Source organism: Pseudomyrmex gracilis, unplaced genomic scaffold (genome assembly GCF_002006095.1).
Source record: "Pseudomyrmex gracilis isolate BER0280 unplaced genomic scaffold, ASM200609v1 scaffold_236, whole genome shotgun sequence".
Classification (NCBI taxonomy): Eukaryota; Metazoa; Arthropoda; class Insecta; order Hymenoptera; family Formicidae; genus Pseudomyrmex; species Pseudomyrmex gracilis.
In genome coordinates, this window is record NW_018020820.1 from 41,426 (window position 1) to 69,355 (window position 27,930).

Below are 27,930 nucleotides of genomic sequence, written 5' to 3' on the forward strand. Positions count from 1 at the left end.
ATATCGGCTGTTTACTTCTTTGGAAATTGTGTCGACACGATCGTACCTGCCGCCGTCATTCCAGGGTGATCGATCGGGACGCATAACGTGACAGCTGTCTGTTGTCTTTCTTTACATTTGACGAAAATGATCGTGTATAAAACACGATTTGATACGAGAGATTTGAATAGTTGAATAATATATCAGCTGATATATATATAAGTACACAAAATGTGGATTGCGTTATTGCGGTACGAGATCAATATCATTTTTTCTACACGAAATGAGATCTCTCGCTGTATTTGGTATAACGGTATCAGCTAGTTAACATCTTGTTTTCATAATGTTTAATCTTGTTTTAGATAATATTAAAAATTTTTAATATTGAAAATATTATATTTTAATCCAATCATATCTTGTATCTTATCTTGTTTTATATTTTTGTTTGTGTATTTTTTATATTTTTAATATCCATTATAGCGAAGGAAGAATATGAAGATATGTTTGTACATTGTTTCATACTCTTCTCTGAGAATCTTTTGCGTGTAAATCTCACGTATGTTTTAAAATGCATTATCAGTTCTTTATCTCCTTACATTTCAATTTACAGAATACTCACAATATAACTTTGATTATCCATCAGCGAGCTCTGTGTCTGAAGTATAAATGAGCAAGACAGAGATAGAGGATACTTGTTTGCATAATGTCTTCCTAGTCTGAAAGTAGCCGAGTCGTATTATCCCGATAAGAGAGTCTGAGATACAATTTCGCGGAGGAATACGCTTCCGAGACACGCGATGTCGCGCGACTTCGGTCGGTGTCTTCAGTCTTCCCTTGACTTTCCGCCTGACAATTGCGGACACAGAAAACGTGTCGCAAACGAGTTCGCTGGCGTGCAATTAAGTCGCCTGAGCACTCAGGCGTATTTGGATTTCTCTCTTACTCTTTTGATTGACATATTAATTCCGTTCTTCATACGGTGTGTTTCTTCTTTTGAAATTTCTATTCGTTGAGAGTTTTTCACACACGCACAAACTCGGATAAAAAACTATCATCTCCCCTGTGACGCGAATATATTTGAGCAAAATACTATGACGACCGACGAGCCATCGAACGTCGATCCGCCGGAATTGCGGAAAGCTTTCGGCGATATCGAAATCAACGTTGTTAACATCGACACCTGTAAAACAAACATATTCACTCTTTACGCGAAGATATTCCGACTACTTCTCACGACTCACACGCCGAGCTTTAGCCTTCTCAGCGAGGAACAGCGTAACCGGGAACTCGAGAAGCTAATACTTCCGAGCAATGAAGAATGGCGTCACCGAGCTTACCAGAGTCTCGTCGAGTTGCAAAGAGAAAAGGACGCTGAGACCGAAGATAAAAAGTAAGTCGAAAAAAACGTCACATAGAGAAACGTCACGTGTAACGCAAGAAATCAAAAGTGTAGAAAACAAATATTTCTTGTTGAGACAATTGTTATTTACACTGTTGGAAAAAATACGCATTTGTTCTCTCTCAATGTAAAAATTAATTAAATCCTCCTATTTCGTTTAATGACATCTTAAAAAATATCCAATTGGAACTTACCGATTCGCGTATTTAAATTTAATCCAGTTTGTTTTAACAAAATTTACAAACGCCAAAATCGTGAAGGACGATTTTTTTAGCGCAAAAAAATTTAGTATCGTATCTCGCTGACCCGCGATACAGTGTGTACCCGTCCGAACGCCATGCAGATCGAGAATTTTTGTTTGAGGATGGAAAATGCCGAATGTAGCGTGAGTCCCGCGAACTCGCACGAGTGGGAATGGTGTCCAAAGGAAATGAGATACGTGCCGAAGGGAAAAAAAATCGAAAGTCCGAACACGATCGCATCCCTGAACGCTATATCGGGAACTGGCGGCTCGATGACGGAGGCTTGCGTGGAGCCGGGCTGGCGCGTCAACGATATTCTCTTGGCGGCCAAGGTTCTCCAGAACGCGCGGCCCATCCCGAACTACGCGAACGAGGCCGAGATGAGACGCGTCTTCGGTTTGGTGTACGATGTTCTCAGATGTGAGCTTCCAGTCTTTGAACACACACGATACGTGGAAAGAACTTTGTCTCTTTTTCACATGAAGAGATTTTTAAATCTAAGAGTATTATACAAACTTTCCAGACAAAAACATTTTAAATCGCACCCTCGAAGACGGCGGCTTTTGGTATCAAAACGGCGACCTGAAGCAACGAGAACGAGTGGTCTGGCTGTTGCTGTACGACATGCAGGGAAGAAAGTTCGCGCGTCGGCGCGACGGAAACGCTCTCGAAACCCGGAAGAGAATATTCCAGGTTTGCGTGCAAGAAGGAATATCGCGCGAAACACATATTTCATCTTGTTCATAACAAAACCCGAATTTTTTCACGCATTTTCGACAGAATAAAGAATTTTTGGACAAATATAAAACTGTCGCGTTAATTGCGACAATTTTTTGCGCTCTTCCAGGCTTTCGGACTGACAGACATCGAAGACGCTCTTTTGAAGGCGAAGACGCACTTAGCGGCGAGCATATCGCGTCTTCGCATCGGCGGCTCGGCGCTCAGTCTCGGTTATTATCGAGTTTCGATGTTGTTGCACATAAACTACTCGCGAAGTAACGAATTTTGTTTGCGAAGCATCTGCTTTGTGTGATTTACTTTATTTGCCACCCAGACGAGCTCCTCCCGATGCATCTGCGTATCGCCGAAGGAATAAGCTGGGCCGACGAAGGCGCGATCGCTTCCGGATGGATCAACACCATGAAGATGACCAACAAAAACGAATTCGTGCGAGAAATGTTGAAGCTAAAACTCGCATTGCGCGACGACGACGTCAAGCCTGTGGAACTCGACGAGAACGACTACGTTTTCGATTCGATTTGTCCGAAGATGATAAACTTGCACGATAAGGCGCGAGAGACACTCGCCGTGTCCAATTTGGTGCGCGATCACCGATTCGTTTTTCTGGTAAATATCTTTGCGTTGTCAAAATTTCAAAGAAACTGATCTTGCGATTGCCCGCGACTCGAAAAAAAATCGCAAATGTGAAAGCGAATGTACGAGAGAATTGAGAGATAAGGATTTATTTTTTTAGGAAAGATCGCTGTGTCTCGGAGCGGCCGCGTTGGCGCAGGCGATGCGCGTCGCGCGTCTCTGCGGTCCCGTGGTCCTCACGCACTCGATCGCTCCTCGCCACACGGGCTACCTGGCCGCGCTTCTGACCGACATCGAGGACGCTGGTAGACTCCTGGCTTTCGGCGCCGGAGATCGTCACCGCGAATACGAAGCTTATCTCGAGACTCTGGGTATTACGGTGCAGCAGTGCAGAATCTTCTCGGAGAAGTAACAATCTCTCGCGCGAATCTGTCGCAATTAAAATTATCCAAAACTTATTATTTTAGATAGAAAATTATTTATTTTTTATAATTATTCTTTTCGTATTATTTTTTGTTACTTTTATCTTTTTTGTTCTTTTCATTCTGTTGTGTTATTTTTGTATTAATATTTTTCTTCATTTTGTGCCAAAGTGATTTGTTTTTCCGTTAATCGATAACAAATAATACAATAAATAAAATTTATTATACAATTATTTTTTTTTATCGTCATCACACCTGCCACGACGATGCGGATTTTAATCGTCAGATACGTGTCGCCGCCGTCGTCCGTCGAATTGGAGAGGGCGACCGTCGTACTGGCGACTCCTCCGTGCAGCTACACCGGCGTTCGGGACATTGTCGATCTCGCCGTTGCTCGCGGCGGTGACACGAATTTATTAGAATCTTTGACAAACGACGCGGCGGGCGAGATCAAACACCCACGTGCTCTTCTGGCCGAACAATTTTCCACGCTCAAACACGCGCTGACCAGACCGAACATACAGTTTTTGATATACGAGGTGCACACGATCCTGCCGTCCGAAACCACGGAGATGGTTCGACAAGTCGTCGATTACGCCAATCAAATAGCCACCGAGAAATATATCCGCGAACATTTTGTGAGTGCGACACAGATTTTGCATTACGTAAAATTTCATCTGTTTTGTGTGCGTCGGGTCTTCAATGAACAATAAGATAAAAAACCATTTCTCAAATTACATTCAGTTTTTTTTTTAAATATTTTATTAACAACAATTTATAGAATACTACAGATTTTTTTATATTTGTATTTTTATATTTGCTTTGTGCAAAAAAACTGGTATTTTCAAATCATTGTTCAGGTAAAGAAAAAAACAAAGGACAGTAGCGGAAAGATTTCCAAGATGGCCAAAGTTGGCAAGGAACAACTGCGAGGACACTCGGAAGAGCAATCGCAAACGCGCGAAGAACAATCGTCGTTTCCGAGCAAGCAGGAGGAGGATGACGAAACGACGTTGGTTACGCCCGATGTTGTTGTAAGATCATTCGCTAGTAAAGAACCATTGAAAAGAACTCGTTGTCGATCCCGAGATATTTAATTTTACATATCGACATAATAAAACAAAATGTACACGGAAAAAAAAGATTTGCTAGAATAGCAAGAAATTAGTTACTGGTATATGACCAGCAAAGAAACATTTGTTAAGTTTGTTAAAATTTTTGTTTTGCCAACAAAACATTTTGTTGATGAAATAAAAAATTTTCACTAGAGTCAATTATTTTTCTTGCTAACCATATAATAAGCAAAACTTTTTTTTTCCGTGTACAAATGATTACATGTGTTCAAGATTCCCGATAGCGATTTGTTCGAAGTGGGCAGCATCGACAAGATCTACGGCGAGAACAGCGAGCGAATGTTGGACCAGGGCTGTTTCATCGCCATAATCAAACGGAAGGAAATGATGCAGTTCGACTCGCTTTTTATGATCAAGGTGGCGGAATCGAAGGGGCTGTTCGGCGATCCCGATAAGGAACGAGCTTCGAAGCGGGAAGCCGAGGTGTCGGCGGCCGCGCAACAAACGCTACGAATGAATCACTCGAGTCTCAAGCGTGTCAAAGTACGTTACATTGAAAAACTTATATGCTTAGAGTTTTTAGTTCGTTACGAAACGATACCGATATTTCTAACTCGTTTCTCTTCGTACGCGCGTAGGTCGAAATAGATCGTCTGACAGCACCCACGCTGTCTTCGCTGTCGCGGACCGCGAACAATCGTCAGCTGTGCCCTCGTCACATCCGATACGTTGTTCGAAACGAGAAATTACTGTCGACGGAAACGCGAAAACAACAAGATGCGCGCCAATACTGGCAGGATGCGATCGACTTTCTCGTTCGTTCGAAGGGATGCGATTCCGTTCGCGAGTTCCAGGCGATACGTTCGAATTCGCAAAATCCATCGTATCCTTTTCACGTGAAGAAGATCGTGTTGTCGAAACGACGCATTCTCGTCGGCAATACCGTGACAAAAAAGGATCCACTTAGAATTTAATTCAATCTTGAAATTGTTTGCCCATTGCGTCTAGTTACGAATTTTTGCAAAAATATATAAAAACAACAAAACAATTGCACAAAAGCAATACAACAACAATTTTGACATTTTTAATAGTGCGATTACGTTAAAAAAATGTTTTCTGTTTTAGCTTAAAGTTACACACAAGAACAAAGTATCTGATTACTGTATCTCTCTCAAGGTGTGTATCAAACAGTTTTACATTAATGTTTTTAGAAGATTACATTTGTAATTATTTATTTTTAATGTAAGATTGCGTGTGGATTATTCTAGAAAATAGAACATTGTAGTTCTGCTTTTTAATCACGGAAATGGACTGCGTCCAACTGCTGTTGGTTCAATAAATAGCACAGCGCATCTTCGTGCATATTGTTTTTCTCGTCTTTCTTCTTTTGGACTTTTATCAATGGCTCTCTCCGCGTGTTCCACATCTTTAGAAATATATCAAAAAACTTTTACGAAATCGTTTTTTTTTTTTTTTTTCGCACACGTATGCAACCGCGCGATTTTAACACAATATATTTCAGCAACTTTGACAACAACTTTGATTTAAATCGCATATTTACACGAGTCTTGTGATTTAAAATCTCCGACATTATTTTGTATAAAAAAACATTGTATAATTATTATATAAAATTTGATAGTTTTTATAAATAATTGTTCACTCGCAATAAAACAATTATTTATATTAAACGATGGATTGTGTTACGATCGACTTTTTGCGATTAATTGAATCGAAATTAATGCGATCCGTCATTGTTGGAACGTCGATCGGATATCTTCGTGAGAGAAAAGAATTTTACGTAATATCATAAAAAAAAAAAAAAAACAAGCTTTTACCATCACGCTATGAACGAGTAATTCTTGTATGTAGCAACGAATTAGTAGAACAAGTAAGGGAAGTAACAACATATAATGACACATCACGAACAAGAATCGATCGGTATGTGAGATACGATGAACGTATCGATCGAGGAGCATCGAGGCAATTCTTAAATTGTGAAAATCGTGTTAAGAAAATTCTCGCTTTTGGATAACTCTCGAGAAAACACTGTTTCAATCAAATATGTCAATGTGGAGGAAATTAGGATTGCCGCTCTTTCGTCACGGCGATAGGATGCGACGCGCGTTATTCGCGAGTTATTGCAGTTCCAGCAAACAAGCTGTCGTAAAAACGGTACGGACGCAAGCATCTTCCGTCTCTTCTTTCTCACGATGTATTTTTTTCTTTAATTAAAGTTTCTTTCTCAGAAATACGATTTGTATCGACTCGACAAGGGACCGTCGGAAGAGGCGTTTGTGACCGTGGACGAGGCCAGGTACGCTCTGGAGATGATGAATTACATACGCCGGATGGAGCACAAAGCCGCGGATTTGTACAGGCAGCGTCTTATCAACGGTTTTTTGCACTTGTACGTCGGTCAGGTACGCCGAGAAAGTTTGTTTTGAATTAACATATTGAGATCTGTGCGCGGCCAACCTATGCGAAAACGAATGCACGCTACTCTCGCGCGATCCAGGAAGCCGTGGCTGTGGGCATCAAATTGGCGCTGGCCGAAAACGACACCTTGATCACATCGTACAGATGTCACGCTTTCACCGTCGTGTTCGGTGCCACAGTTCGCTCGGTTTTCGCGGAACTACTCGGCCGTAAGACGGGACCGTCTAAGGGCAAGGGCGGCTCGATGCACATGTACGGGGAGAGATTTTACGGCGGCGACGGTATCGTTGGAGGACAAGTAAGTCGATTTTTTTTTTCCGACTTTTTATTCGCTTCTTCCGGTCTGTTATAATTCGCGTTGCGGATTAGGTGCCAATCGGTACCGGTATCGCTCTTGCTCACAAGTACAACGGCACGGGCGCCGTGTCATTCACGTTGTACGGCGACGGCGCGGCGTCGCAGGGCCAGATCTTCGAGGCCTGGAACATGGCGAAGCTCTGGAACCTGCCGGTGGTTTACATCTGCGAGAATAACTTGTACAGCATGGGAACGGCCTTGCACCGGCACTCCGCCAACACCAAACTCTACACCCGCGGAGATCTTATACCGGGAATAAAGGTGCTTTTTTTTTATGGCGTTTGAAGTAATATTTACATTTATTTAGACCGATATTTATATACAGTCGAATTTTTTAATTAAGATCTTACATTCGTATTTAGATGCTATAGCCACTAAAACAACCTGTGCGGCATCTTAAGATGAATTTAAAAAACACTTTTAATTATTGGACTATGAGAATATCGGTCTTAGAAACGTACATGTTACATTTAAACAACATTTTACATCCATACATATTTATAAAATATATTGAAATGAAATATAAAAGAGCAGTATATAAATAAAATATTCTATTAAATTTCAGGTCGACGCAATGAGAGTTGCGGATGTGCGCGAAGCCGTACGTTTCAGCAGAGATCACGCGCTTAGACACGGACCGATTATAATGGAGTTCGTAACTTATCGTTACTACGGACACAGCATAAGCGATCCCGGCGTCAGTTATCGTAGCAGAGAAGAGATCAAACTCATGCAAACCGAGCAAGATCCCATCGCGCTATTCACTAAGCTCGTGGTACAGCAAGGACTTTTGACCGAGAAAGACATTGAGGTAGTTGTCAAATTTTTTTATTGTTTTTATTGTTCAAACAATCGCGATTGTCCGAGACGGCTGCGCTTTAAACAAACTATTGCAGAACATACGAAAATCGGTGTATAAGAAGGTCGACGAGGAAGCGGAACAAGCTAAGGCCGACTCGTGGCCGGAACTGTCGGAAATTTCAACTGACGTTTATGCGAAACCGCTGGAAAAAGTTCGCGGCAAAGTTCCGTGGGAATTATATTGAAGAAAGCAACGTTTTGTGTTATATCGGTCGCGTACGTAATTTTTTTTTCTGACAACCAGTTTTTAATCATTTCCCGCATACAAAGTCTCGGATGACTTTCCGTGTTTTTTTTTTTTTTACGTGTACTTTAGCGTGTACTTTTCGATAAAATGTATTGTGAAAACTGTATAAAAGTTTTGTATATTATAAAATTTTGCAAATATATAAATGCAATCTAAATAATATACACCGTAAAATCTGTTATAAAAATAATTCTTAAATATTATATAATATCACATTATTCTAGTTCGAGGTCGTTGTTGTAAAAAATGATCAGATTTTCTTGACTGCTCGTTAAACGAGCATTTGTAGATAAGATTAGGTCATGTAAGAATTTCTCTCTTTCTCTTTTTCTCTCTCTCTCTCTCTGTTTAGAATGACACTTTTATATACGAAAGGCATTGTTTTTGGAAGAAATATTAGATTGCACATAATTTAACGTGACTTATCCTACATTTTTTCTCGATCTGCTTGCGAATTTAACATCCGACGGGATCGGCAAAAAAGAAAGAAGGAAAGATTATACAGTCTCGTTATTTGTTCTGTCAACAGAAAAGTGATTAATTGAGGCTGATGATGGTGTAAAAACCCGAAAGCACGTAGCCGGCGAAATGCGGCAAGACAGTTGATGGACACGAGCTCGATGAATGAGTCAGATCGTGAAAGAGGCGTAGGAGAAGCGCGCAGCCAACGCGGAGGGCGAGACGAAGCAACATAAACGTCTCTGCGGGAGTCGCCTTGCGTCGCTCGCACGTGTCACATCGTGTGCTAATTGAATTCTAACGAGAATCGACCAAGTCGCGACGATATCCGTCGGTCGTTTTAATATACATTTTGTATGTATTAAGGTTTTTTATCATTTTTATCAATTGTGCCAACACGGTTGACAATATACTCGACACCTGCGATCGCTCGTCTCGAGCGACCGATGAAACTGACAACAGGTATTGTATCTGCTGTTTTTTTCTGCGAATTCTAGTTTTCCTTATAACACATACACACACACACACGTAATTATACAGTTCCACGTCAAGTTGTTTCGTCTGCGCGGTAGAGTTCAAACCGCGTTCGCGGTTCAACTTGAGCAAAGTTTGACGTAACTGTGAAGTAAAAAAGTTTGATGTTAAAAAATTCATCGCAACGTTCTCTGCTCTTGAACGAAATATACAAGGGCGAAGAGGGAGATGGCGCACAAAGGGCGGTGTCTGAAAGTTTGCAACACAGAAGAAGAACGAGCAATCTAAGAGGCGCATGCGGTTGGTCTCAATTGTCCTAAGTTAATAAAACGAGCGGCGACAAACCTCGGCCGCGTCATCGACCAAAGCGCGCTCGAAGAATTTCTCGCCCAAATAGATGACAATAACTCGATCGAAGTCGACGTGATGCCGTATCTTAATTATCCCGGACAATGGGATGGCGCACGGTATTAATGAAATTAAAAAAAAACACACACGCACACGTTATATCGACGTCCTGATGTAGAAAATAAAAATAAATCATTTTTTTTCTCTCCGTTCTGTTCACCGAAGCAAATACAATTTGTAAACATGCTTCTTTGCGGAGGAAAGTAAATTTTTCTGTAACAAATTTGCATAAATCACGATTATTTTTATTATAACGAGCTAAACACAAACTGTAAGAAAAAATACAATTTATCACCAAGTTGTATTTAGTAAGCGTTGCAATATTTGTGATAAAACGTTATCTGCAGTGGTTATATCTCTGCGCGCACACATCCTGTAGAAATATAAAAATATGTATCCTCGGTCATTAATATTTGCAGACAGAGACGATCGAGAAAACAATGCTGAGAATCATGACGGGCGTATTATTATCATCTATACTGTAAACATTTGCGATAGAAACTTTTGAAGTTGTCGTTCGAGTTGTCACAATTGTACAATTGCTTAGAAGCGAAGAGTTGTTGAATTCTATATAAACCCAACAATAAAAATGGAAACCGACACGAACATCAGCGACATATTGCGCGGTATGTATTTTTTATGCGTGACATCTTCTAGTGAGATTGTAAATGCGTGCTTAACAAAGTAATGTGAGTTTTCTTTTATTTCAAAACACACACCGTTTTAAATCATCCCAATAGTTCGTTTATACGCAACATCTCGTGTCAAATTTTTGTCAACAGAGACGATAGCATTTCTGGAATCCATTCGCGACATGAAGCTTCCGCTCGCGTTGGAAAATCTCAGAGTGAAGCTGTTGGCGCGTTCGAAGAACACCCTGAGCGCCGTTACGCGCGCTCAGGGCGCGTCGTCCCCGGACAAACCTTATCTCGACATGAACTCCGGCCCGAAGAGCATATTGCTGAAGTGCGAGAGCAAGTCGGAAGATTACGTGGAGAAAGAAGAGTCTCAGAAACAGACCTATCAGGATTACTACGAAACGTTCGAGAACGGAATCATCATCGTGAACCCGACGGAGAATTCGTCCGAGCGCAATGACGAAGATTGGGACGAGGACGAGACGTTGATCGGGATTTACAAACACTTGCCCGCGGTTCAGGTGAGGAGCAAGTGTCACAAATGCGGACCGCTTTACAAAAAGGAGGGGAAGAAGTTGTTTCTGTCGGAAGGAGGTCGTACCTGCTGGATCGCGCTGATCGGATCGTACTTGCTCATCTATCGAAGCGAACGACACAATCAGCCTATCTCGATTCACTCGATTCGCGGTTACATGGCGCGTCCCGCGCCCAATTTGATCCCGCGCGATCGACGGAGAAGCGAGTTGGCCTTCGAGATATACAAACCGGGAAGCGAGACGTTGCAGTTTATCGCGAGAACGCGAAAAGATATGGATCAGTGGGTGGCGAGGATCTGCGAAATAGGAAGCTGCAACGAAGAAGCGAACAATAAAACGGAAGAGCATAAGATTCAGATCGTTCAGTCCTCTCCGATGAGTCGCAAGAACAACGACACGGCAGGGCGTGTGGTTAAGGAAAAATCGGACGTTAATGACGGAACGAAGACCAAAGGCAAGACGACGGCAAGTAGCAAGAAGACCGGAGCGACGGAGCGCGCGGACAACGCGCCTCCGTTACCCGCGCGAATACCACGCAGGTTGCCTTCTCTGCCGCCCTCCGTCTCGCCGCTTGACTACAGCAATATGACCGTCGTTCAGAACAACGACGACGACGACGACGAGATCTATCACAAGATCGAGGACCTGCAAAACGAGATGCAATATCAGAATCTGTCCAAGAAGAAACGGGTCGCGAACAATCAAAGCGAAATCGCGCGCAATGAATCCGACGTAGGAAGAGACAAAGATGAGACGGCGAAGGAAAATTCCTTCGGCGCAAACGAGGAGATATACGATGACGTTACGCTTTCGCGGATCAACGCAACGACTACCGTCGGACAACAGAACAATTCTCTCAATGATCGTCCCGTCGTCAACGATGACGAAACACAGGAAGACTTGTACGACGACGTGGAAGTAAGTAAACAAATTAACGCTAATTTACATAAAAAACAATGTACGCTTTAGTCTCTGTTTTAAGTTCCGATAATTGTTTTAACGTGCGTGCACAGAATCTAATTCCGATTATAAGATTCGGGAAGGATCGCGCGAAGGAAGATCAGAAAATCGACGCGTCCCCGAGCAAGCTGCAGAAGAAGTCCTTCCTGGACAGAGTTCTCAGCAGAAGGGAATCGTCCGGAGGCAAATCGGAGAAGAGATGCAAGAGCAAAACTTCGCTCGAATCCGTTGCCCCGCTCGTCTCGGAGAAGATGCCCACTTACGACCACGTGTCCGAACCGAAGAAGGAGATTAAGGAACTCTCAGCACCAAACGTGGAAGAGGAATTACCAGAGTACAACTGTCCTCCGCCCCCCAGACCGATCACGCCCAACCGGGCGAATAATTCCGGTCGAACGGAGGAGTATTACGACGACGTGAGCGCCCGTCGAGAGGAGTGTGGTAATAAAAGTCTTCTTCAGGTAAGTGTTCTGTAATGTTTCACTCGCTAAATAATCAGCGCAGGAAAAACTCGCTCGCTATTCTCAATCGAGTTTCAATTCGAGAAATTTCTTTCTCGACAGAAAACGCAAGATTCGCACGGAGGAGCGACCGACGAAGCGACGGACGACAACGCGGAGTGCGATGATATCAAGATTTTAGCAAACGGTACTTTCGCGGAAGAGGAAATCGAGCATTATCAGTCGCCGAAAAGTGGTTTGCGCGTTCGCGACGCCCTTGAGACCGAACAGAACGAAGAGTTGTACGACGACATAGCTCTGTGGGCCGAATTTAGAGCGCGGCAGAGAGACGTTATCGAAAGGAAGAGAGATAACGAGGACAACGCGAAGTCGAACGACAAGAGATCGTGGAATCGATTTGCCGGTAACAGAAAGTCGCGCGCGAGCGATTCCAATTGCGCCAACGAAACGAACAGACGAAGCGGCAACGAGAACGACGAGACCGAGAACTCAAACGAGGGCTCAACCAGACGAAACACCTTTCAGAAGTTGATCAGCAAGATGAAAAATCAGTCTTCCTTTTCGACGAGCAAATCGAGCACAGCTAATAATAATTATAATAATAATTTTTAAAACTTTTTATTACAGAAAAAAACGTATTTCTCTCTTTTCAGACAGAAAATTGTCGACGTTTTGACGATTTTTGATCGATTCTTTGTAAAAAGCTGTTTTTTTTTTTTTTAAGAAAAACTATGTACAAATAAATAAATTTTTAACAACGTTTCGCTGTTTTTTTTTTGTCATTTAGTTTTTATTATTTATTATTTCTTTTTTATAAATTTTTACGATCTGTGCGCGCGGAAAAAAAAAATCGCGCGGGTCAATCTTTCTCACTCGTTCGCACAGAGTCACGTTTTTAAAAGTTAAAATCTCCTCGAAAAAAAAAGAAAAGGATAAGAGAAGCAGAGACGGGAGAGACGGTAGTTTCTCTCGCGTCGCACGTAGTTTCGTCCATTTACGCGGTGTGGTTTCGTCCACTAAAAAGTTACGCGCAGGTACGTACAGCGCAGCAGCTGATTCGTAAAAGATGGCCGGCACTGATACAAACGATACAAACGAATGATCGCCATCCACGGTGCCCCGCAGTATGGTTTGATATTCGCTCGGTGTACGCGTTAACCGTCGTGCGATTAAACAGAAGGGGCGAGAATCAGTCGGAATTATAGTAGTTCGAATCGGTCTCGCGTTTAGCGGAGATTGAGGTAAAGAGATGATTTATTTTTACGCGTGCGTCTCTCCGTCGCACACAGTCCCACTCTGCGAAACAGATTCTCTTCACGCTGATCAAACGATCTGTTCGATGTGAAGTGCGACCGTGTTGACAGAAAACAACAACCAATCGAGCGCATTCGTCGACACTCGTTGATAATTCGGCGTTATGCGAAATATCTTGTATTTTCGTGTCGTGGGAAAGGGCGAGATAAACACAGAGAAGCAACGTAGCAGGAGACAGTCCTGAGTGAGCGACACGCATTGTAAGATATGTTATTAATTTATTTTTATATATGCAAATGAATTCGTTGTTATTTGTTGTTTGTTCTTTTTCGCTGAACTGGCCCACACTAGTTCGGAGTTTATCATTTTCCTCCAACTTAAAGTGAAAAAAAAAAAAGATGAACTCTGAACTGGTGCAGCTAGTTCAGTGAAAAAAAAAAAAAAAAAAAAAACCAATTGCGGAGAGTCGTTTGTGCTTCGAATAATTGCCATTTTATCTCACTCATCTGTGTGTGTGTGTAACGGGAGAGTTTTTTTATTTCATTTGTTCTTCTTCCAAGGTGTTGAATGTCAGGGATTTCATAAGAGCCGCAAGAATCATCGGAAATCTGTTGTGAAACTCGCAGTATCTCCCTCGCTCGTCGACAATATAATGGCTTATGACTCACACAATGTGAAATATTCGTCGAGTACACACCCTCCTTCACACGGCAGATCAGCCGCACTCGGTTATGCCTACTCCGGTCATTCTCAACAACACTTTCAACAGACCGACGAGAACAGAAATGAGAACAACTTCTGCGGCAACAAAGAGTTAACGTCGGGACAGATCTCGCAACAGTCGTCCGGCACCCAGACCATACAGAAAGTTGACGCTGCAACCATGACGGATCCCTTGCAGATTGATTTCAGACTCACGTCCGAGTACTTCGCGCGCTGTTCCAGCACTCTGGGCCTACCGTACGTGACCAAATACGAGAGCAGCGGCAATAATTCTATTCACAGTTGTCAGGAGATAAAACCGAAACTTGAGTTTGAAATCGAGCCACAGCACATTAATGGTGAGTTAGCCTCACGAGCTTTTTGTTGTGTCAGAAGTGCTTCTTGCACACAAAATGTAGATTCTGACTACCGACGATTCTGTGTGTGTAATAATTCTCTCTCTCTCTGTTTGTAAAGGTATATTGATTTACCACTGTCCGGAGTGCGCATATAGATTTGAGGATCGGGAGGCGCTTCACGAGCATCTCGAGGATCACAAGCAGAGACCTCACACCTGCGACATTTGTGGCGCGAGCTTGAAGCGAAAAGAACACTTGGATCGCCACAAGCAGGGACACAACAAGGACCGGCCTTATCAGTGCACTATCTGTTGCAAAGCATTCAAGCGCAACGAACATCTGGCACGTCACATGATCACTCACTCGGGTAGCAAAAATCAAGTTTGTACAGAATGCGGCAAGGCTTTCTACAGAAAAGATCACTTGAAGAAACATTTGCAAAGTCACAATAGCGGTCGTAGCAAACACTTGAACATCACGCAGAACAACCCGAACGATCAACAGCCGAGAGAAGGGCTAAGTAGTTTCGCTATGATGATGAGACAGACCGGGCCGCCTCCGTTTTCAATTTTGCGAACTTAGTTACCGCACTGAATAATTTCAACATATTTTTACCTCTGTCTATGTAAGAGAGAGATCGCGTCTCACTACTCGAATAATTCGACTCGAACGTAATTTCGTACGGAGAGCTTTTGTCTAAAATTAATTTCGACGAATTCTTAGCGAAATAATTTTTCTTTCGGAAGCAACTTGTTAATAGTGTAAGACACGCGCGTCTCGTTGGAGGAGCATATCTCGTTGCTATGTAATTTTAATAACAGCAAGCAAACAAAAGATTAATGTAGAAAATGAAAAAAAAAAAAAAACCAGTCCATACCAGAGAAAGATCAACTAGAGCACAATATTATTCTAAGCACAATATTATTATTGCTACGTATAGATGAGCGACGTGAAAGAAACGTGTTATTTACGTGAATTTACTGATGCATATCTGTAGATAAAAAAAAAAAAAAAAGAATTATTGTTACTTGAGAAAGAGCAGTTTATATATCCCGTTTGAGGCAGCGTTGAAAAGTTGCACATATGTCGGAACTAACTTTGTTAAAAATGTACATGACGGGCTTGCGAATTAGCTTGTAATGGTTTAAAGCATATGAGATTGAATGAAATTAGAAGTAATCGGAGACACATCGCTCGAAACTACAAAAAAAAAGTAAAATATATCAATACTTCTAAACAAAAAGAAAAATAACGATGTGTGTGTATCGTGAGTCGGGCTTCACATATATTACTTTTGTATTTGTATGAAAATTCATGTTATTTTATTAATATTTTGTTACTATAATATATATATATATACATATATATATATATATATATACATGTATATATATATACATCGTTAGATTGTGCTCTTGTACACTCACACAGACATATGCACGAAGTAAGAGCACGATCCAAGTTCCTAAAGGAGGAAAGGATAGCATTTTTGTTATTAAACTGCAGTGAGATCTTAGTTGAATTATATATATATATATATATAATAAAATGATTATTATATAAAAATATCTACCTCGTTCGTATATTATATGATACAGTCATTGAAAAATGCAAAAAACCACCGCAACTTGTGATACTCAGCTTGGTCGACAATTTTTCTGTCGTCGTTCTTGTTGCGAAAACCGGGGAAAAAAAAAAGAGAAAACCCATGTATGTATATAAAATTAACGCGGGATAGGGACAGAGAGAGAGTCGAGTCTTCTTTTTCTTTTTATCGGTTAATGATTGATCTCGAACAATTTAAAATCATCTGCGCGAGATGCGACTTTTCTTACAATTTATATACACATGCACGCAACGAATTGTAAGAAAAGATATTATTACGTCATTCGGTTGTTGTTTCTTTTTTATGCATATATCTATGTATATATGTGTACGTGTGTATACATAATATTAATGTATATATATGTATATAGGGCATATATATATTACATACGAAGCACGTAGTATCCCAAGTCACATCTGAAAAACGCACGCAAAAGTTTTTTAAGCCTTTATTCCCGCGCGATCTAAAATTTATTCGCGTACGTACATTTTTATCTACGTTTTATATTTTGTGAATTTTTTTTTCTTTTATTACATACTTGTGCACGCGTTTCTTCTTTCTCGCACATCCTTTCGCCCGTCTAAAACTTTCTCGCAAATCTCGATAGACACTGTAAAGCATTCTATATAAAAATAAAACGTTGAGAGACACACACATACACACGCACACACACACAAGAAGGATCGCTCATATATAGTTCATATTTTTTTCTTCTTCTCTCGTACTTATCTCTCGTCCTTTCCTCTCTTCCTCTCGTATGTGTCTCACTCATCCCGCATCAAATTTTTTTTTTTTTTTTTGATTCACGCACGACGAATCAATCGGTATTTCTTTGTACCCTGGAAGACTGCGGTACAAACTGTTCTCAGCTCTAAAAAAGTGGCAGCGTGGTGATGATCGAGGAAATGTGTGTATATATAAAAGATAAGATAAATGTATAATAAACGAAAGATCTCAGGCCCCCGATGTGTAGGCAAAGTGCGGCCGCCAGTGCCATTTTATTAAATTTCTACCGGAAGTCCTCGAAGTCGGTCGGAATTATGCGCACAACACACACATATATAGACTACTCAATGCTTATAAATTATTTATAACAAATGAAACTTTTTTTTTAAGGGGTCTGCCTACGCACATGCGCACGGAAAGACCAAAAAAAGTAAAGTTCGAAATCAAATGTAAATGCAAGGAGGGCTATGTACAAGGATGGAGAAAAAAAACATTTACTTGAGATTTATATGTTCAAAAATTTTGTTTCTTGAAAATACAAACTAAATCAAGCCGTACATCGTCATTCGAATATATTGCACTATATAAAAGCTCGCCTACGTTTTTTTTTTTTTGTTGTTGTTTCAGCCGACTTACATATCGTAAAAAGTATATTATATATATATATATATTTTTTTTATCGTCAAACGAACGCGGAAAGATCGCTCTGCTAAATTTAAACGTAACGAGAAAAGAGTATTGATATTCGTACTTCGAGGCCAACCGGTGGTTTTTATATTTCACTCTAACCGACATCATCTTCACGCATCTTATCTATCTGGGAGAAACAAGAATTTGAGCGTTTGTACTATGTCGAGGAATTTGTGTGTCTTTCCGTCAATCGCCTGTTAAACGTATTGTGTTTTTTTTTGTCGAAAACTCTGGTAGTTTATTACACATTTGTATACGCAATTACGCATTTACACTCGCAGCACACACGCGACAAGGCGCCGATTGTATGTTTTTTTTTGTTTTTTCATACTCAAAAGGATCAAATGTAGCTCGTTGGAGGATTCTCTCCGTATATAAACACCGCGCGCAAAATCTTCCGTCGTATGTAATCGCTTAATACAATGCCGAACATTTATTACACAAACACATTCCGTGATGAAAAATACCGCACTGGAAAATACATGAAAGGGGAAATTATGAATTTTTTTACAGCAAGTAAAAAAAAAAAAAAAACGACCTGACGCGTGACACACTAATTGAATTCTCGTTCCGCGTAAATCAAGAAGTACCGTACAGATATAGTTACACTCGCACTTGGGATATATTCACGTCTTCCGACGGGACATCGATCAAGTCCACTTTTATTATTATTTTTTTTTTTTTGTTGCTCTATGGTTTAATACAGATTAATTGAAAATTTCGATACTGCGTTATAGAAAAATATGGATTTTCATTGCATCTCTGCTCCTGAGAGACTCACATTCGAGTATTTATATGGAAGTGGTATGTTCTCGTTTAGATCTTTCCGCTGCTCTTGTTGAGTAATATTTTTTTTTTTTGATATTCTCGATCAATAATAATTTTTTTCTCTCTTTTCAACGTGTCGTCTTTATGTATACATATATATATTATGCGCTGTGTTGTTCAACGTTGCATTTTCGATGCTCGGAACGTAAAATTAATAAAAAGCGATCGAAACCAGCGAATCAAGATAACAATGAAGGACGTTTACATCCTTCCGTAAATATATAAGTACATTTGTAGAACAAAAAAAATTGTAAAAGCAAAATCACACGTACGTACAAACATATTTTTCGTGTTTCGAGCAACGATTACAAAAATTTGTTACAGAGAAAAACAGAACTTACACGTAACGTAACATATATATAGCACATATACATGATGAAAGCATAGTAAAAATCTATACACACGTGTTGCGCGTGTGAAAGAAAAACAAAATATTACACATATTATTACGCATATCATTCATCGTCGAATACAAATACGTCGTTGCCAATCTGAGAGATAATCGCTTGCAACTCTGTTTCTGGGGTTTTGCATAAAAACTATTTAAGCGCGTCGCAAGAGAATCGAATCTTCTCCCCGTGTTGCTTCTAATCCTCTTATTATATTATCATTATTGTTTTTTTTTTTTTTTTTTAATATTATTATTACTAATATAATTATTGTTGTTGCTGTTTTTTTTTTAATATTATTATGATTATTGTTATTACTATGTGTCGATTATTACTAGTAGTACTATTACTAATTATTAGTTTATTATATCATTAGCATATCTCCTATAAAATCCGTTACTCTCTTTTAATTTGATCGCTCCTTTGAGCGATCGAGACAAAGGAGAATCAAATCTAATCGACATTTTTTCCGACTCGATCCGAAACTGAACGAGCGTGTTTTTCAAACGCACGCTTCTTTCACACAGACAAGCGATATAATAAATTTATTCTTTTGCTGTGAAATCAATTATTATTTTATACGCGTGATTAAAATCGAGATTGTATCGTGCTAGAAAAAAAAAAAAAAAAAAATTAAAACTTTCTTTCTCCTGAGAGAAAAAACTCGTCGAATGCGATGCACATATGGTAAAGGTAAGGTTTGTTTCTGTGAATTTCTTTTGCTTCTCGAGTCTCAGTCTCTTTCTCTTGAGATTCCGTGTTTAGAAATAAATTAAGGAGGGGAAATATTCCGAAAACGAACGGAACGTTTTTTTTAGAATCGTGTCTTGATTCTATAAATCATCTTTGTCATTCACAAGAACGAAATTTCAGAGATCGTAATGGTGAGCACAACAGAAGAGATCAACGAAATGACCAACGCAACAACCTCTATCGAATACAATACGTATAGGCGGACAAGTGTACACGTAGTTCCGAAAAACAGAGAGGCACAACGCGCAGCTTTGTCTTTTTTTTATTATTTTTTTTTTTTTTTTTTAGATCTTAGACTTTACAATGAAAAACTATATAAGAGCGAAAAATCCAGCGCAATACAAAGGCACCGGAAAAGTATTTCTCTTCTTTAAAACACCGCGTCTCAACTATTACATTTTTCCCCTTTTTTTTTTTTGTCTACAGGAACATCACTACAATCTATTATATGTATCGGTTAGCTCGACGAAACGGTCGATTCAACGACACGAGAATCGACGTCGTTTCGTCGAGAATGGAAATAGGGTTTCTTTTCTTTGTTTTTTTTTTTTCTCAACTACCCTTCAAAATAGACCTTCTTGAGCCACTCATTTGTTTGAACCGTCGAAGAAGACGTATGTCGAACTTTGGAAGTATTCTCTCTGCCCTCCCTCTTCCCCGTCTTTCCTTTTTATAAATCGTAAAGCTATTCTTCATTACCGTTTACCATATTATTTGCATATAATAGTCCACCTACCGCTGTAAAAAAAAACCAAATTACTTTCCTTCGAAGACTTACATTATCGACGTTCGCGTCATAATTCTCATCTCTTGTTCTCTCTCTCTCTTTCTCTCTCTCTCTCTCTCTTTCTCTCTTGTAGAGTGTATGAAAAATCTCGCTCTCTTTCACAAAAGTTACAGAGAGATCCGCGCTTTTCTCCCTAACAAAAAATCGATTTTACTCTTATATTATTATACTTTGTTTATCTTCTTTCGATCGCGTTAAATTCTTTTAAATTAAACTTCGACTGTGTGTGTGTGTTTATATTATATTATTTTGCTGAGAAAGCTCAACTTTCCGTATAAGCTGTTTGTCCGCGGTTGTCTCTACCACTCGCCCGTAAACTTATCGTAAAGGTTTCTCTCAAACGCGTTTAAAAAGAAATATATCGTGTACATTTTAAGTCTCTAATATTCGCATTAAAAAAAGTGCGCGATATCTCTGATATATACTCCGTGTATATTTCTTTGCATTTCTCATTTTCTCTTGCGCTTTTGCCTCTTATATATATATATATATATTTTTTTTTTTATGTAGTACAGTATATTTTGTATACAAACTTACTCGCTAACGTGTAATCTACGACGTACTCTTCTGCCTTGATAATTACAAGTGGCAATGACATATCTTTTATATAAATTGATCTCTTACATATATGGCTTTTTAGTATACATGTATACATATCCATGTATATATTTTATATATATATATATATATATATATATATATATATATGCATATAATAATTTTAATGTACCATTATATTTGAGGTCTGACAAAACCTGAATTTTTGTGTTATTTAAAACGTTTTATGTTAGAAATACGACGCAACAAAGCGAAACTTAAATTCTCTTCTGTAATTGCTCCAGTAAGCAAATGGTATACCGTTTGCAAAAATATTTTATATTATTATTTGTCGTCATATTGTAATTTGAAACGAACCATCCGAGAAAACACAGTAGCGAAGAATTTTCTGACAAGAGGTGCAATTACACGCGGAAATTTTTTATGCCACAACGATATGACTTCATCATATTTCTAACATTCTACGTCAGAGTATACATGTTTATATAATACATAGACATGTTTGACGTCATTTCACGATCATGTCTATACAGATACATATAGAGAGGGAACAAATAATAAATCATAAAAAAAAAACCAAAAGGCCAACAATCGAAACGATCTCTTGCAGATCTGGGCTTCTGATTTTTATGATTTAGTATTTTTTTTTGAGAAGAAAAAAACCTTCAAGAAGAGATTATCAAAATTTATAAATAATAATAATTAATATATAATAACAGTATTAAAAGAGATGAAAGATAATGATCACGCTTAGGATAATACAATCTGTGTTCGGAAAGTTTCAGGAGTGAGTTTCGCAAACGGGCCGCTGAATATTCAGTCAAGTTATTGCGAAAGTAAAATATTAAAATTAACCGCCACACTTGCGAGAGCGAGACTCTTTCGGTTAAAAAAACGCAATACCCACTCTTGTTCGTTTCGAGACGTGTAATTAAAGTGACAACGTAAACATTTTACATGGCACAACCGCGAACAGTGCAAGTTTGAACTACGTACACGCATGTTGCCGTGTGCGTAACAAGGGGAATGTCTGTTGTCTTTGTCCTACAAAACTAACTCTCACTGGACACTCTTAGTTCCGTTGCAATAAATTTAATTGCAACACTATTCGAACACACACCGTATTAATAATAAGAAATAATGAGACGCGAGATGATATGACGATAACAATGACATAAAATATTTGTCGCTGACAAGAAAAAAAAAGTAAAAAGACCGAGTTCAAAAAAGCGATGGCACAAACGTTAATACTAAAGAGTGAAGTCGAAGTAAAAAAAAAAAAGAAAAAAAAAAAAAAAAGAAAAAATACAGTCTGAGATGACATTACATCTTCTGTCGGGAAAAACAAGAAATCACAGTCTGTGAAGATTTGCGATGTGGATAAATAGAAACGTACTTTTAAAACCTACAAAGCCTTTTTTCATAGTCCGAAAACGCGCTACGTACACCTACATATATATACGAAATAAAAAAAATCTTATACATATAATCACATAGTACTCAACGAGAATGTAACGAATATAAGTCCAACGAAAAAATGTATATAAAAACAATGTAAAAAAAAAGTCATATAAAAATTATAAAGTATAATTAAGTTTCTGTGTGTCGAATATGTTCTCGGTACAATAAGTCGCGAGAAATAAAACGCATAACGATGCATTCGCATCCAAATAATTAATTAGGTAAAATATTCTCGCGCACATTGGAAAACGCGCACAAAAGATACGCACGTGCGCGCACACAAATGATAATAAGTAAAAAATTTTGGAACAATATCGTAAAATATATAAAATATTGTCAACTCTTCGTACATATATATAAAAGGAACAAAAAAAAAAAAAAGAAAAAAAAGAATTACGTTATCTGTTAAAACACGAAAAATATTGCTACTTTTTTTGCCTCTCTTTTTCATAGGGTATAGCCAAACAATTTTGTTTTTTTTTTTGTTTAATAATTTAAATATAAATTATCCTTTGGATGCACCCTAAGAAATCAAGTAAATATATAATTCGCCCTCGAGAAACGAAAAATCGTTCTTTCTTTAATAATCGGTGGGTCGACTCGTCGTATCGGGAATATTACTGTAATTCCTATTCCCGTTTTTATTTTTTTTTTTTTTTTACACTATTTGCACTTGTAATGCCATGTAACAAGAAATAATAGATATATTCACAACAGCCACTGAAATAATTAAAAAAAAATAAAAAAATTAACTCGAATGTTAACGCTACGACGTAAAAACCTAAGAAAAGAAAAAGAGATGTCGTAATTTCTTCTCTCTCTCTCATTCTTCTATCACTCTGCCACTCACCTTATCGCACTCTCTTTCTCTTACATACACACACACACACACACACACATACACACACACTCTTTCTCCCCTTCTCTTTTGCTTTCTTCTTTTCTTTCTCATCCAATCAGCTTAGTTTCTACGTTTATAATACCAAGTTTTCACAAAAATATTTTCTTTTTCTTCGCGTCGTACACGACATATGGCAAGAATCTTTGACTCACTTAGTCAAATATCTACTCTAGAATTTTTGTGGAAAACTAGTAGTTTCTTCCACATGTGTACTTTTGTTTTGTGCTACAAAGAGCATTTTATAGCTTGTATGTCTCTTTTTTTTTTTAATATTCTCTACACATTATTGTTTCGAAAAAGAAAGCTTTTAAGATACATATACATATGTATCTTAACGTCTCGCGATTTTCTCGCTATTGTACCTGACGCGCGAGACACCGCGTGCCGCGTCTCTACTTGTATAACTCCATGATGAGAACAATACTGAAAATATATGTATACGCGTGAAAATATGTGAAAATCACAAAAGTACAAGACGCGCCAAGTCGGCCGAGTCGACTTGCACAAAAAAAAGGAAAAACGTCACACGTTCGGTTACGTTGGCAAGACGAGACATAGGAAGCTTTTGAGAAGCACACGAGATAGCGAAATATACGTTCGTACAAAACTCACTAGATTCAAAATCATATAGGTCAGTCAGTAACTATACTGTTAACGACAGCAGTCGATCAAAATCTTGTCGTTACCTCTTTGACGAGGTCTTCTTCTCGTCTCAGAAATCTTTAACGTGTCCCAAAAAGCTAAGCTCATGTGACTGATAATGACCGGACGTAGCGAGCGGTGTGACGCTCGATTGATGCGCTACATTGACCGCCGTCAGATGATGATGATGCAACGAATGATGCGAAGTATGCGTATGGAGAATGTTGTTCGGGTGGGGAACCTGGAAGTTCCCTGGTGGCGGGGCTCAGGACAGGAGGGGACCCGGATGTCCACCCGGAAGAACAGACGACGCCGAAACGGTGGTCGTTTGCATACTCGAAACGTTATTTTGCTGTTGATTCTGTTGTGTTCCTAGATTGCAGAAAAAATTGGCAGTGTGATACGAAGAAAAATAAACGTGTGGCTTGATGTAATGTGACGATCTAATTGTATGCGCGTAATAATACACACGCTTGTGTGCTTTTTCTTACCAGCGTTTTGACTTAGTTCGGCTTTCACTCTTCTCGCGATGTGACTTCTGGTGTGCTTCCGCAAATGATCTTTCCGATAGAATCCTTTGCCGCATTCGGTGCAGACGTGCCGCTTCTCGCCGGAATGTATTACAAAATGTAGCGTTAGCTGTTCCTTCCTCTTGAACGCCTTCAAGCAGACTGTGCAAACGTAAGGCCTCTCGGGATTGTGGCTCTGTTTGTGACGCGTGAGATGATCCTTTCGTTTCAAGCCGGCGCCGCATATGTCGCAAACGAATCTTCTTTCCAAAGTGTGACCTAGAAGATGCTGCTCCAACAACTCTCTCTCCGGATAAGCCATGTGGCACTCGGGACAGCAGTACAACGTGGAACCGTCCAGTGCGGTTGTCAGACGTATCTCGCCGGGCTTCGGACGTGGCTTCTTCTCCTTCGGCGTCTTCTTTTTTTTCTTCTTCTTATTGTTCGGCGACATCATTATATTGGGCGTCGTTGTGGTCGCCACAGCTACCGAGGTCGTTTGCATTTCGGATTCCTTCTTGATACTTTCGGCGGAGTATTTCAAAAAATGATGTAAACTTAGAGGTAAAGTGCTGGCTGGCAAGTGACTGAGATAATCAGCCACGGTGGATCCGGGAGTGGCGAGGGATTGCCACGTAGCGGGCATGGTAGCTGGCGTTTGGGTGTGAGCGTGCTGCTGATGATGCTGATGCATCGTGTAATCCTGCTGACCACCATTTGTGGTGGTCTCTCCGTTACGTTGTTGCTCCTCCGCTTTCTTTTCTTTGTTCTTGTCCTTATCTTGAAGAAGATTGCAAACATCTTGTTGATTTATTGTTTCTGTTGATTGCTACAACGTGAGAAACGAAATAAACATTACAAATTTTTATATTCAAAATTTAATTTGCTATTTATTATCGCACATACTTTGCAACGTATTGCTAGAGTAGGTTCATTTTTTTCGACATTTTCACATAGTTAATCTCGGGCTGATTAGCTGTAACACACAAGATCTGTACGTAAAGTAACTTTACCTGATGATAGGATCGTTTCTCTTGTATTCCAGGCGAGTTGGTCGGCCGTTGTTGAACGGATTGGGCTTGAGAATAAGATACATTCGGATAATGATGAACATTACTGTTTGGGTAGCTGACTTTATTGTTCATCATCACTTGCGACTGTGCGGACTGAATGCCGTTATTCTCGGGACGGTACTTTCCCACAACCGGCACTCCGATCGGAGGCTGGTTGGGAAAATGATTGTAACGCGAGCCCGTGCCGCTGGAGCTGTCAGTCGCAAACTGATGAATGCTCGGTATAGTGCTGGGGAAGTGACCTCCGAACGGCGGGAAATTCATTGCAGCTCGTCAGTAGAATTCATACACCTGAACAAGAAAAAACAAGTGTTGCTACTGAAAAAGAGACAGAGACAAAGAGAAAGAGAGACTCGGAGTAAGGGAACTTCCAAGAGGGTATACGAATAAAAGATTACACACTCTCGAGGAGGTCCAATTAACGAAACGTGAGAAAAAAAGGGTGGGGGTGAATGATCATAAATGTGGATAACACTACGGCGTTTTCTGTTTTCGTCTCGAGTTTGAATCGAGGAAGCGGCATCGTCGGCTAAGTTCCGTTGACGAGTTCGCCGCTCTGATTTTACATTTCTTTCCCAACGTTTCTTCCGAACAGACGACACGCCGCGTTTTAACGTCGCCAGTGCGACGGCATTTCGGATTCGTTAGCATAACGCGCTCTCCGATCCCGATGACGACTACACGTTACGCGCGAGACCGCGCCGACGACACCGAGCGCCGAGTGTGACGCCGGATTAGTATTTACTCACAACCATGTCCCACTCCCCATGTTTCCACGCCGTAACACCGGATCCTTTCCTCGGAAGGGGATCCCCGTAACACACACGAGAGAGTATGCGGGGGCAGATTTTTCTCGCACGCGAGAGGACACCGGAGAGAAAGAGAGAGAAAGAGAAAGACAGCGAGAGAAAGAGGATAGGAGTCCGAGATGGAGTGAGTGAGAGAAAGAGAGACAGAGAGAGAAAGAGAAAGCGAAAGGGAGACAACAGAGGCGAGACCGAGAGGCAGAAGCGCGGCGGTAGACACGCACCACGCCACCACACTGCATCAGCCGACGTCAATGTCACACACCGAAGTACGCGCGGTCGCACGTCGAGAGAGAGAGAGAGAGAGAGAGAAAGAGAGAAAGAGAGAGAGAGAGAGACAGAGAGAGATAGAAAGAGCGATGCGTACGTACGCACGTCGGCGCCCGGTTTTGCTGATTTGTACAACACGTCGTCGATTTTTAACACCGCACCACGCCGGCTTTAAACCGCCTGACACTTTGCTCAGCCTGCTGACGAACGGATTTGCCGGCGGGCTCGCGGCCAAGGACGCGCCACGGCTAGACAGCTCGCTCACCCCTTCGTCCGTTCGTACGAAGCGAACACGATTCTGCCAGATCCGCGCGCACAAGGAACACGCCAAGCAGGAGGAAAAAAACGAAAAAAGAGAGAAAAAGACGAATAAAAAAACTGCCGACGGAGATAGTCGCGGCACACAAGGCGCGCGCGGAGGGGCGGCCGATCAAGGGGATGGGCCGGGGTACGAAGCGAGGGAGACGCAAAACACCACCCTTCCTTTCTCTTCTCTTCTCTCGCCACACCACTCCATCCACTCCACTTCACCCCACCTCACTCCACTCCACCCGATACTTAGTCGATACGTAGCGTGGGGCCGTCCGTCGCACCACCACATCGAACTCGAGAGAAAATGGCCGTGTGTAATTCGCCCGTCCCGCGCTCGTCGAAATACGAAGAGAGAGAGAGGAGGCCAGCAAAAATGTTGCTTACCCGTTCCGCAGTGATTCCGCGCGAAATCCGCCGCTCCCGCGATACGTTTCGGGTCGCGTTTCTTTCAACGTTCACGCAGCCGGCCGTCGCCGCAAAAAAAGATACCCCGCTTATTACGGTGTATCGTTGACACCTGTCCCTCAAGCCGGTATCCCCATCCCACCCATCCGCCCTCTACTGTGTCAGCCTCTTAACTATTTTTTCTCTCCTCCCGGGGTCTCCCGATTCCCAACGCGCCGCGCCGCACCGCACCGCATCATGGCGAAAATGCACGAATCGAGCAACGGAATTTTAACTTGGTACCCCTTACCGTCGACCTGCCATTAAACTGCCCCCCCCCCTCCCTCCCTCTCCTTACCGCCCCGTAATATCTCTTGAAAAGTAATTTATTTTAGTACCGCGGGGAATAAGAGTATAATTTTTTCGCGATCTCTCGCTTCTCTCCCGTGTTGCAGCACGACTCGAAGAAACATAATTCGAAAAAACCGGAGAAAAATACACAAATAACGCTTGTTATAATAATGATATGAGGAGAATTGATGTTTTTTTGTTTTTTGTTTTGTTTTTTTTTTTGTATTAAATGTATGTTTTATTTTAGCTTTCTCCTCCAATATTTATGTAAGTAACAATGAAAATGACTTATATACTATTGAT

The 27,930-nt window shown here is 40.6% G+C and overlaps 5 protein-coding genes across 12 annotated transcripts; 4 read left to right on the forward strand and 1 right to left on the reverse strand.

Moving 5' to 3' along the window:
* Nucleotides 1-499: 499 nt before the first annotated feature.
* LOC109859070 lies at nt 500-5,791 on the forward strand. Its single transcript, XM_020436941.1, has 10 exons — nt 500-1,369; nt 1,742-2,040; nt 2,144-2,313; nt 2,468-2,570; nt 2,675-2,967; nt 3,095-3,342; nt 3,643-3,994; nt 4,217-4,390; nt 4,703-4,972; nt 5,068-5,791. Exons 1-10 carry the CDS (start codon nt 1,071-1,073, stop codon nt 5,401-5,403), a joined length of 2,544 nt encoding a protein of 847 aa, XP_020292530.1. The 5' UTR covers nt 500-1,070; the 3' UTR covers nt 5,404-5,791.
* Nucleotides 5,792-6,177: 386 nt separating this feature from the next.
* On the forward strand, nt 6,178-8,393 carry LOC109859076 (pyruvate dehydrogenase E1 component subunit alpha, mitochondrial-like). The gene is made up of 6 exons (XM_020436947.1): nt 6,178-6,601; nt 6,676-6,849; nt 6,945-7,163; nt 7,235-7,483; nt 7,788-8,033; nt 8,119-8,393. The coding sequence occupies exons 1-6, from the start codon at nt 6,491-6,493 to the stop codon at nt 8,266-8,268; spliced, it is 1,149 nt and encodes a 382-aa protein (XP_020292536.1). The 5' UTR covers nt 6,178-6,490; the 3' UTR covers nt 8,269-8,393.
* A 483-nt stretch (nt 8,394-8,876) lies between these two features.
* LOC109859075 lies at nt 8,877-12,990 on the forward strand. Of its 2 annotated transcripts, XM_020436946.1 has the most exons (6): nt 8,877-9,251; nt 9,479-9,730; nt 10,091-10,297; nt 10,454-11,763; nt 11,859-12,266; nt 12,369-12,990. In XM_020436946.1, the coding sequence occupies exons 3-6, from the start codon at nt 10,261-10,263 to the stop codon at nt 12,876-12,878; spliced, it is 2,265 nt and encodes a 754-aa protein (XP_020292535.1). In that variant the 5' UTR covers nt 8,877-9,251; nt 9,479-9,730; nt 10,091-10,260; the 3' UTR covers nt 12,879-12,990. The 2 variants fall into 2 exon arrangements, with proteins under 2 accessions (XP_020292535.1, XP_020292534.1); XM_020436945.1 differs by lacking the exon at nt 9,479-9,730.
* Nucleotides 12,991-13,123: 133 nt separating this feature from the next.
* LOC109859071 (zinc finger protein with KRAB and SCAN domains 5-like) lies at nt 13,124-15,460 on the forward strand. Its single transcript, XM_020436942.1, has 3 exons — nt 13,124-13,780; nt 14,081-14,581; nt 14,700-15,460. The coding sequence occupies exons 2-3, from the start codon at nt 14,173-14,175 to the stop codon at nt 15,161-15,163; spliced, it is 873 nt and encodes a 290-aa protein (XP_020292531.1). The 5' UTR covers nt 13,124-13,780; nt 14,081-14,172; the 3' UTR covers nt 15,164-15,460.
* Nucleotides 15,461-23,537: 8,077 nt separating this feature from the next.
* Nucleotides 23,538-27,591, reverse strand: LOC109859077 (zinc finger protein 350-like). 7 transcript variants are annotated; one of them, XM_020436951.1, is made up of 4 exons: nt 27,277-27,591; nt 25,445-25,795; nt 24,414-25,260; nt 23,538-24,294 (listed from the first exon to the last, which is right to left on the reverse strand). In XM_020436951.1, the coding sequence occupies exons 2-4, from the start codon at nt 25,766-25,768 to the stop codon at nt 24,188-24,190; spliced, it is 1,278 nt and encodes a 425-aa protein (XP_020292540.1). In that variant the 5' UTR covers nt 25,769-25,795; nt 27,277-27,591; the 3' UTR covers nt 23,538-24,187. The 7 variants fall into 7 exon arrangements, with proteins under 7 accessions (XP_020292540.1, XP_020292544.1, XP_020292541.1 ...); XM_020436955.1 differs by lacking the exon at nt 27,277-27,591 and adding an exon at nt 27,117-27,256; XM_020436952.1 differs by lacking the exon at nt 27,277-27,591 and adding an exon at nt 26,682-26,924.
* Nucleotides 27,592-27,930: the final 339 nt, after the last annotated feature.